This window comes from Harpia harpyja, chromosome Z, assembly GCF_026419915.1.
Source record: "Harpia harpyja isolate bHarHar1 chromosome Z, bHarHar1 primary haplotype, whole genome shotgun sequence".
NCBI lineage: Eukaryota > Metazoa > Chordata > Aves > Accipitriformes > Accipitridae > Harpia > Harpia harpyja.
Genome location: NC_068969.1, coordinates 63,597,685 through 63,607,856, shown reverse-complemented (window position 1 = coordinate 63,607,856; position 10,172 = coordinate 63,597,685). Strand labels below are relative to the sequence as shown.

General features: G+C 53.2%; 1 protein-coding gene across 1 annotated transcript; it reads left to right on the top strand.

Moving 5' to 3' along the window:
• Positions 1-3,942: 3,942 nt before the first annotated feature.
• KLF4 (KLF transcription factor 4) lies at positions 3,943-8,404 on the top strand. Its single transcript, XM_052778222.1, is given in 6 exon segments — positions 3,943-4,278; positions 4,281-4,327; positions 4,330-4,452; positions 4,580-5,483; positions 5,574-5,738; positions 7,291-8,404. Coding segments are annotated over 6 exon segments (1,443 nt in total). The 5' UTR covers positions 3,943-4,250; the 3' UTR covers positions 7,467-8,404.
• The last annotated feature ends 1,768 nt before the right edge of the window (positions 8,405-10,172 follow it).

Sequence of the window (10,172 nt, the reverse complement as noted above, 5' to 3'; positions counted from 1 at the left end):
TGGCTGCAGTGCAGTTGAGGCCAGTTAATTGGGGTTGCATGGGATGTAAGAAACCCTCCAGATGCCCAGTCTCCTTTCATGAACCTACCCACCTCCACCTGCTGTCCAGCAGCCTTGTTAGGGTAAAACCCAGAACAGCACCAAGGATTATGGAATCACTGCTTTTGATTTTGAGTAGCGACAAGGATGCTGTTAGGTATAACCCAGCATCCTGGGTTTCTTCCCAAGTTCCCCTTTTGTTATTTTATGCCAGAGCTGGAGCAGGGGGCCTGGCAGCTCCTGGCCCTGTAGGCTATCTGCTGCAGCACGCTGCGAAGATAACAAAGTGGAATCCCAAAGATGCCAGGAAAGCATCTTGTTGTCTGACCCCAGCAACGCCGTGACACAATCTTTCCCAAAGTCTGCAGTCCCTGATTCCATCAGCTGCTGTCGCAGACAATGGAATCAAAGGGGATAAGCTGCACATTGTGATTCCTGAGAGGCAGTTCGAGTTCCAAACTTAGGCTTTAAAATAAACATATCAAGATAAACAGGTTGGTCTTTGTTTCAGGCACAATCAGCTCAACTGTTTTTTTCTTCTTGTTGATGTTCTTAAAGTTTTTAGTGTGGGATGCCATTTCCTGACAACTGTCTCTGCTCCAAAAATCTGTGCTCTTTCATCACCTTGGCTTTTTTCTATCTTTTGGGCTTTATACTCTCAGGTGATCAGTTTAGCACCGGCTCAGACTAGCCACTAAGCCTTCCTGATGATCAGCCCTGTTAAGCAGTCATTTCACTCTGCCCTGCACTTGCAGTGAGTTACCGCTTGGACTGGCTATTGATAGGAGTTGTCAGCATCGGGCAGTAATTCTTCTTTTCAGAAAATGGGTGAACAGCACCTGTGGCAAGGCTAGGGCAACCCTGCTCTCGCAGTTAGATGTGGCAGATGTGGAAGAAACCTCCTTCTTCCATGCAGGGAGGGAGAGAAACATGGAGAGGCCACCGCAGTCCAGCACGGTGGGTGCTGCAGCAGACTTCTTTCTGTCCAAGCACAGCATAATCTGGAGAAATGTCATTGCACATCCCAAGGCAAGAGGGACACGAATTCTGTGCAATTTTCTATCTGTATTAAGCAATCCCTAAAGTTGGCTTTGAACAGCACAGGAACATGCTGTGTTCTGAGTTAGTGGAAGGAAAGTCTTAGAGAAAATTGGGAAATTTGGAGAAAACTGAGACTTGGAGAAATGGTCAGCTGGCGAGAGAAAGCATACTAAAACAAATCTGCCTTAAGAAAACAGCATTTAGGTTGTTATGGAGGCTGGGAGAGCATTGGCTGTGAGCAGTTGCGAATATAAGGCATTTAATTTCCACACTCAGGACCATTAAATCACATTCTCTTTCATTTAAGGGAGGAAGAGAAAACCTTTTGCCTTGTGCTTCATTAGTGGAAAGAATGTGTCGACCTTTCTGCGGGATGTTCAAAAGCAGGTGGCATTGAACTTATCAATGCCTGCAAACACACACTTTTTTAAGCACCTTGCCAACATTTACATAATTAAGAATCAAGACTCAGATGAAAGTGGGCCACATCTTTTTGACATGAACTTACGCATACCTCACACACGTCCGTCTGAATTACACAGAAACATTGCGACTGAGTCTATTTTAATGAAAGATTGTGAAAGCAACCTGTGTTATTTCAGCCTGTTACTCAAGCCTTCTCTTCCTGAAACCAGCGAAGTTCTGCCATTTATTTCAAAGAGATCAGATCACTTATCTGCTTCTGAAGCTTCCTTGTTCTCCTATTGCTAATAAGGGATGTAATTTTAATTTTGCTGTTGGCCTCGAGTGATTCTGAGCTTGAAATTTGGACCTGGAAAACACTGCGTTGCTTAGGAGATCCACAAATTAACATTTACACCAACAGGAAACAAAAGAAAAACAACCAATGGGGAAAAACTGTCCCGAGACCAGCAAGTTTCCACATCAGGGGCCTTCTCCTGAGGCTAAGCGAGAAGGGAGGTTTAGACCTAAAACAGTTGCTGTTGGGTTTGGATGCCAATTCTTGCAGTGGCTGTCAGAGAGACTGAGAGGGTAAGCCCTGGGTCGCAATCACAGCCAGGAACTGGCACGGCGATGCCACCAGCGCGGCCGACACGCCACAGGCCACCAGCCCTGCACCTCTGCGCTGGGAAGGTGCCCCCTCTCCCTTCACAAGACATCTTTGGGTGTCCTCCTGGTGTTCCACTGGCCTTCGTCTCTGCGCACTGATCCCTTCGGTACCGGTGGTTCCTGGCACATCTGCTGCCGAGGCACGGACTTTGTGCAGGAAAAGAACCCCAAAAGTATTTCCTAGTGCCAAAGTTATTAATAATTAACATTCGTAACTCAAAACTGGTAAAACCAGTTTGCTAAAATAAAGCCGGGCACTTTATTATTATTTTAGGGTTTAATTTAGTCATCCGAATTTACTCGGGCTCATGTTTGCAAATTGCGCAGGGCAGGGACTTCACACACACACACACACGTGTCCCCCCCGCCCGACCCGTTCCAGAGAGCGGCCGGCAGCGCCACGGGGCAGCCGGCAGGGCGGGGGGGGGACCGGGGGGTGTCACCGCCAGCGGGGGCGGCCGCGGGGACCGGTGCTGCAGCCCGCGGGGCCTCCCGGCGACCGGGACCGCAGCGCCGGCTCGCCATTGCCCTCTGCAGGAGCCGGGCCGCCGCTCCCGTCGGCGAGCCCGGTCCTTTCTTTGAGCTTTCTGAGGGGTTTTGCTTCGTTTCGGGGTTGCTTTTTTAATTTTCTTTAATTTCTCCTCCCCCCCCCCTTCCCCCTCCGGAAAAAAAACAACCGCAGTGCTGCGCAACCCTCCCCGCCATCCGCCCCGTCCCGCGGCGGGCGGGGGCGGGGGGGGTCGGTCCAGCCGGCACCCGGCGGCAGCCCCGTCCCCGACCGCCTCCGTCCCCGCACGGCCGCCGGGCCCCGCCGCGGGGGAGCCCCGCCGCCGCCTGTCAGTCCCCGCCGCCGGCTGCAGCCGCTCGCCCCGCTCCCCAGGCCGGGAGGCCGCCTGCGACGGAAGAGCCCCGTAGCACGAAACAGTCCGTGAGCGGCACAGACCGGGGCGTGGGGAGGGTCCCGCCGTCGGGGCGCGGCTCAGGAAAAAAAAAGGGCGGGGGGGGGACACGACCCAAACCCAAACACCAACTTGAAGCAGAAAACAGGAGAGGCGGGAGGAGAGATGAAAAAATAAAAGATAAGGAGAAGAAACGAAAAGGCGCAGCCGGCTTCCCCGCCGTTTCGTTTCGTTTCGGTTTTGCTTCCCTTTCTGTCCCCCCACCCCCGCCGGCGCGCGCCGCGGCAGGCCGGGAGCAGCGCCGCTCTCGAGCCCCACCTGCGCTCCGGCGCCGCACGAGACCGTGGTTACCAGGCACGCGGGACACTCCGGACACGCCGAGCGGTGCCCGGTGCCCGCTGCCGCGCCCTTCCCTCCCCTCGCCCGCCACCGCCGCCGAGGGCGCGCGAGACCCCGCAGCGCGCGGGCATCCCCGACCTTACCCCCCCCCCTTCACCCCTCCCCCCAACCCTTCCGCCCCGCGAGCTGGCGGCAGCGCCCCGCCTGCGTCACGCTCGGCAGCAAGAGGCAGGCGGGCGGCGGGCAGGGCGGGGCGGGGGGCGGGGCGGGAGCCCCCTCTCCCTCTTTACCACCCCCCCCGCCCGCCGCCACCGCCTCTCCCGCGCGGAACGCCCCCTCTCCCCACGTGTCAGTTTGTTTTCGCCGTCGCCCCGGCGACGGTGGGCGGGGCGGGCGCGAGGTGAGGTAATAAGAAGGGCGGCGGCGGCGGGCGGCGCGCAGTGCCGAGCGGGGCGCGGCGGCTGCGGGAGCAGCGGAGTGCGGGGCGGCCCGGCCCGGCCCTCCCCCACACTCCCCCCCCCCCCCCGCTTCCCTACTGGCACCACCGCGTCCCGCCCGGCCCCCCCATGGCCGAGGCTCCCCGGGAAGCACCTCGCGCCGCCGCCGCCCTGCCAGTGCCGGAGCCGCGTCGCCGGGCGGCGGCCGCCTCCCCGCGGCGCCGCTAGCGCCCCGCGCCGCGCTCACCTTCATCTCTGGCGGAGCACCGAGGAAGGGCGCTCCCGCGGCACCACCCCGGCGGCGCCGGACCGGCTCTCCGCGGCTGGACGGCGCGTCCGTGCCACCCCCCGTTCCCTCTCCTCCGCGGCGGCGCTCGGGACGACGACGGTGGCTGCAGCAGCTCGGCGTGACGACCCGGCGCGGATGCGGTGGGTGCCGGGCGCGGCCCCCGGCCCGGCCCGCCGCCGCTGCCGGCGCCTGACGCCGCTGTGCTCTCCCCACCCGCAGGCAGCCCCCCGGCGAGTGCGAGATGGCGCTCAGCGGCACGCTCCTCCCCTCCATCGCCACCTTCGCGGCGGGCGCCGCGGGCCGCGAGAAAGCTGCGCGGCCCGCGGGCCCCGGCAACGTGAGTATCGGCGTCGCGGCAGCGCGGGCCGGCCGGGCCGGGGCGGGGGAGGCGGAGGCGGCGGGGGGCGGGCGGGGCGCGGCGCGGCGGCGGGCCGGCGGCTGAGCCGTTGCCCGTCTCCCCGCAGCGGTGGCGGGAGGAGCTGTCGCAGCTGAAGCGGCCGCCGCCGGCGCTGGCGGCGCGGCCCGTGGAGGCGTCGCCGCCGTCGGAGCTGGAGGCCGCCGCCGCCGCCCTGGGGCCCCGCCGCGACGCTGAGGAGTTCAACGAGCTGCTGGACTTCGACTTCATCCTCTCCAACTCCCTCATGCACCAGGAGCCCGCCGCCGCCGTGGTGGTGGCCCCTGCCGCCGCCCCGGCGCCCACCGCCAGCCCCTGTCCCGCCGGGCCCTTCGCCTACCCGCTGCCCCGGCCCGAGCCCGCCGGCCTCCTCTACGGCGGCGGCGGCAGCCGCGACGGGGCCCCCGCTGGCGGCCCCGCTGCCCCCTTCAACTTGGCCGACATCACCGACGTGTCCCCCTCGGGAGGCTTCGTGGCTGAGCTCATGCGGCCCGACCTGGACCCGGTGTACCTGCCGGCGCCGGCGGCGCTGCCGCCCCTCGGCAGCCTGCAGGGCAAGTTCGTGGTGAAGGCGGTGGGCGAGTACAGCCACCCAGGGCTCAGCCCCAAGAGCGGCCCCCCGGCTGCTGCTCCGCCACCCCGCGCCGAGGGCCCCGGGGCCCCCTACAGCCCCCTGCCGCGGATGTGCCCCAAAATCAAGCAGGAGGCTGCCCCGCCGTGCACCCTGGCCCCACCACCGCCACCGCACGGTAGTGGCCCCCGAGGAGCCCCCCAGCACGACTTCTCCCTGGGCCGCCCGCTGCCTGCCCGGACTACGCCTTCGCTGGGGCCCGAGGAGATGCTGAGTGGCAGAGACTGTCTCCCCACTGCCCCGGGGCTGAGCCACCCACCGCTGCCCCCGGGGTACCCCCCGGCCCCCGGTTACCCCACCTTCTTGCCCGAGCAGCTGCCGCCTGGCACGCTCCAGTACCAAGGTGAGTCCCCGTGCTTCAGCAGTGGGCACGCTGGGGCTCCCGCTTTGGCGCTGGCCGCAGCGGTGCTCACTCTTCCCTGTCCGCCTCTAGAGCTGATGCCGCCGGGGAGCTGCCTGCCTGAGGAGACCAAGCCCAAGAGGGGACGCCGGTCATGGCCTAGGAAAAGGACGGCCACACACACCTGCGATTATGCGGGCTGTGGCAAAACCTACACCAAGAGCTCTCATCTCAAGGCGCACCTGAGAACCCACACAGGTTAGTCCCAGTGCCAGGGTCAGTGGGATGCCCTGGCCTGAGGGGCGTGGGGTGAGACCCTCGGACTGTGAAAAGGGGGGAGCACAGGAGGAGGGCTAAAAGTAGCAAGTTGTAACCCTTCTCTGCTGGGTTTCTGGGCTTTTTTTCCTCCCCCCTTGGCTACATGAAGTCCTGTGCAGTCTTTGCTTACTGGCTCGGCATTTTGCTTAATGGTTCGGAGTGACTCAGATGTGGGAGCGGGTGGGTTTCTTGCCAAGGCAAAGTTTGTTGCTTCTCTCTTGCTATGTGGCTAGCTAATTAGCAGGTAGTTGGAAGTCAGCTGGGATTTGTTGCTCTAGATGGTGTTGGCCCACTTCTGAGAAGGGAGCAGACCTCTCTCTAAGACACTGCTTTCTTTGCTTGTGGTTAAATGCTTCAGACACGCACCCCTCTTGGCTTGCTGTAGTGCAAGAGATTGTGCACCTCTGCAAGCCACTGTTCCCTGAGGAAACTGTGATGGGCTCCTTGCAAGTAGGGCTTTCAGCTGTGTTGGCAGCACTGACGGGGTGCCTCGCCTATGCGTGGGAGCACATCGTCCCCTGCACTAGCACCAAAGAGGCAGAATTTAACGGTTGATTGGCTAATGCTAGAATTCGGATAAAATCTGCCAAAGTGTGTATCTGAACCTGAGTTCAAACTTCAACCTTGCAGCTGAATGTGGTGTTGCAGTAACTGAGCTTGTGAAAGCAGGTACATCATGCGTGGTTTCGTCAGTGCGGGCATTCCGTAACAGTGATTAAATAACCTGGGAATTTGCATAATTTAAATCCCTGGATTGTGAACTTGATTCAAAACTTTCTCCTGGAGAGGACATGGGAAGGGGAGAAACTACTGGTAGTGCAGTAGTTAGGCTACATCTTCAGCTAATGGCAGTGGTGGGGCGGGGAGGGAGGGGGGAATCGGTCAAGTGACTAGTACTTCCCATTTGCCCCGAGCTGGTCAGCACCGTCTCCAGTATGTGTAGGACTGGGAGTTTGTAATTGTCAGGGAAACTCGTCTTGCTGTCAACAGTGGTTTTGTTATAGTGAAGACAGTAAGATTGAGTTCTTAATCAGGCTGAGCTAATGAAAACAGTTTCCAGCTGTTTTTTAATTCTTGAGACCTACAATTATCTAAATACATTATGTCTGCTGAGCTATTTCTGGTTGCTATTTGATTGTATAACATTAGCTGGCAAAAATACACTCTATTATCTGAACTTGTGTGCTCTGAAGACGCGTGTGCAAGGCAAACAGTGGAAATGAGCATTTTAGTGAAGCTTTCGGCAATGCCAGCGTTTTATAGTACGTGTACATCTTGAAAAGACAGTCTTACTCTGTTAGTTTATTTAGTGTGCTTGCAACCGCTTCAAGAAGTTCATTGTATTTTCTATGACATCTCCCTTTTTCTTACCCAGGACAATATGTGTTAGTGTTTCTTGAAAGAAAGGTGTTAGAAGTGGTAACCACAAAAAAAACCCCTAACTGACCTGTTTTGTTTTCATTTGTTGTGTTTTTTGTTTTTTTTTTTAAAGGTGAGAAACCTTATCACTGTGACTGGGAAGGCTGCGGATGGAAGTTTGCCCGATCTGATGAACTTACTCGTCACTACAGAAAACACACAGGCCACCGCCCTTTCCAGTGCCAGCGGTGTGACAGAGCATTTTCCAGGTCAGACCACCTTGCCTTACACATGAAGAGGCACTTTTAGTTGGAAGCAGTGGAGCTTTCCCCAACTGCCGTAGAGATTCAGTATTTACAGCACAAGGACTGTCTTCTGCAAGATGGGGAGAACATAGTTTAAGCACTACAGATGATCAAGGTGAAGTCTACCAAAGAGTGGAAAAGAGGGATAATTGCATACAGACATTGCAACTTTTTTATATATATATATATATACACACACACATTTAAAAGAGAACCAAAAACATTGGGGTCAATGACTGGATCTTCTTCTATCATTCCATTTGTAAATCCAACTTGAATTATTTCCGGACTACGAAATGCCAAGGAGTGACTGGAAGTCACGGATATCAGGGTTAAACAGACTGTGTGTAGTTCGGAGGGTGGGGATATTACACAGGGAAATGACATTCCCTTAATTTTCTTTCAATGCAATATTAGATGTAAATGTCATCTTGTACTTTCCTTTTTTTTTCCTTCTAAAAGCCATTACGATGTTAAAAGAGGAGGAAAAATTCAGGTACAGAATTCTATTTTAAAAGCCTATTTCATGGTGCTTAGTGACTGTTAGTTCTAGAGGTACCAAAAGCAGGAAGCCAAAGTTCTCAAACTGCTGCATATCTGACAAGGAAATATTTTTGTCTTCCGATCACTGATAATGACCTAAATCAGGTAAATAAACCTGGTTTATCTTTAAGAAAATAACTTTATGCAGACAGTCTGTAATGCACTGTGGTTTCGATGTGCAATAGTTTGTACAATGGTTTATTCCCAAATATGCCTTAAGCAGAACAAATGTTTTCTATATAGTTCTTTACATAATAAATATGTAATATAAATTTAAGCAAACTTCTATTTTGTATATTTGTAAACTACGAAGTAAAAATGAACATTTTGTGGGAATTTGTATTTTGCATATTCAAGTGGAAAATAAGTTTTAAATAAACCTATAATATTTTATCTGAATGGCTGCTCTGATTTTCTTCTGTGTGTGGATATGTCCAAAGAAAGTTTATTAAGTATTTGTTAGTGGTCAAGTTTCCCAAGGCAGGAGAGGATGGTGGCAAAGGCCTGTAGTCTGAAGACTCTGAAAGATCGGATTGTGTAAGTGCAGTGCTGATGTAACACATCTTTTTAAGGAAGAAGGTGTACTGAAAATTTTTGCTCTGAATATCAGAGTTGCTGCTTCTCACCTGCATGATGAAACTGTGATTTATCATTGTTAAGGTAACTCAGTTTGAGTTACTTGTTCGAGGAAATACATCTGTTGGGGACATTAGGCTTTGCATACTCAAAGATAACTTCTAGAGATTTTTTTTTTTGTAGTGGTCTTTTCAGCATGAAAGATTTCTAGCTTCATTTTCTTGGGCTTCTCAGATAAGCTGGTGTAACGTAATTCCTTTCACGTGAATGAAAGAAAATCAACTGAGTAATGTCGCAAAGAATAAACTTGACTCAAGGAATAAAGAGTGCATGCATAAAATACCTTTTAACAGTAAACTACATGGAGTTTCTTTTCAAGCCTGCTCTGTCCTGGGAATTCAGTAATTCGGCAGTATCTGAAGAGCCAAAATTCCTGTAGGGATCCTGGCATGCATACATAACTTGGGAAGGCTGACGAGTCTACAGACCATATAGCTGTACACTCAAGGTGTGTTGCTGTAAGGTTCCCAGTGTACCTTCAGTTGCACTCACTCTGCTGCAGTTCAGTGTAGTGAGCCCGCTGCGTGCCTCAAGTCATTACCATTTTTGTTGTAGTTGTCCTTAGGGACCTCATTGCTCTAGTTTCTTTACAAATGTGTAGCAATAAGATGATTTCAACATGAATGCTTGGTGAATAGGACCTGTTTTTCTCACTACTCTTTGTAAAGAGAAGAAAGAAATGATTTCTCTTCCACTGGTTTAAAATGTCAGTCAGCTGGGAATTTGGGTATATATAGCCTTCAATAAAGCTGAGCATGGAAAACAAATTACAGGCAAGAGCCATTCATATTTTTGCAGTAGTTAAAACAAGAGTGGCAATATCAACTTTTTGTTCCCAAATGTGTCTTAGGAATGCTATTAAATTTCACATTTTGATGTGTTCTTTGTGTGGTGACTGATGCCATTTCTTTCTAAGTGCATGTAAGTCACATAATGATGCAGAAAATATTTCTCACCCCTTATCTCCTAGGCATGCTTTGTTCAACTGAAAGCTATCTTTGTTGGTTTGGTTTATAGGTAACATGAGGAGTGGGGAATGTCTTGTTTGGTTTGCAAATAGCAAGTATTTAAAGCTAAATTAAAGCTATGAGTCATCTTTTATCTGAAGCTTTTTTCATGTGAAAACTTTTTACAATTAAACCAGTAATTTTTTTACCTCCTCTGTTGCTCTGCCTGTGGATGGATTCTGGATGTGAGATGCAAGGTAAATGTGGCAGCTGAGGCAAACCGTGTGCCTGACGCTCAATAATGCTGGAGCACACTTGATAGCTGCAGGATCACCTCTATCTGTACAGCTGCCATTCAGAACCTTTTACATCTGTGCAAGGTCTATGTCCTAACACATCTGTAAGTACTGAAATCTGAAGATTTCATCTGAGAAAATTGTTTCTTTTGCCTTTCAAGTCTTCTGTCATTATGCAGCCTTAAGAATTTTATAAGATGCTCTAGCATTTAGTAATGCATTACCTGCTTCAGCCAACTTCAGTTTCTGCTTGATGGTTTTATAGACCCTAGGTTTATAGTTGTACGA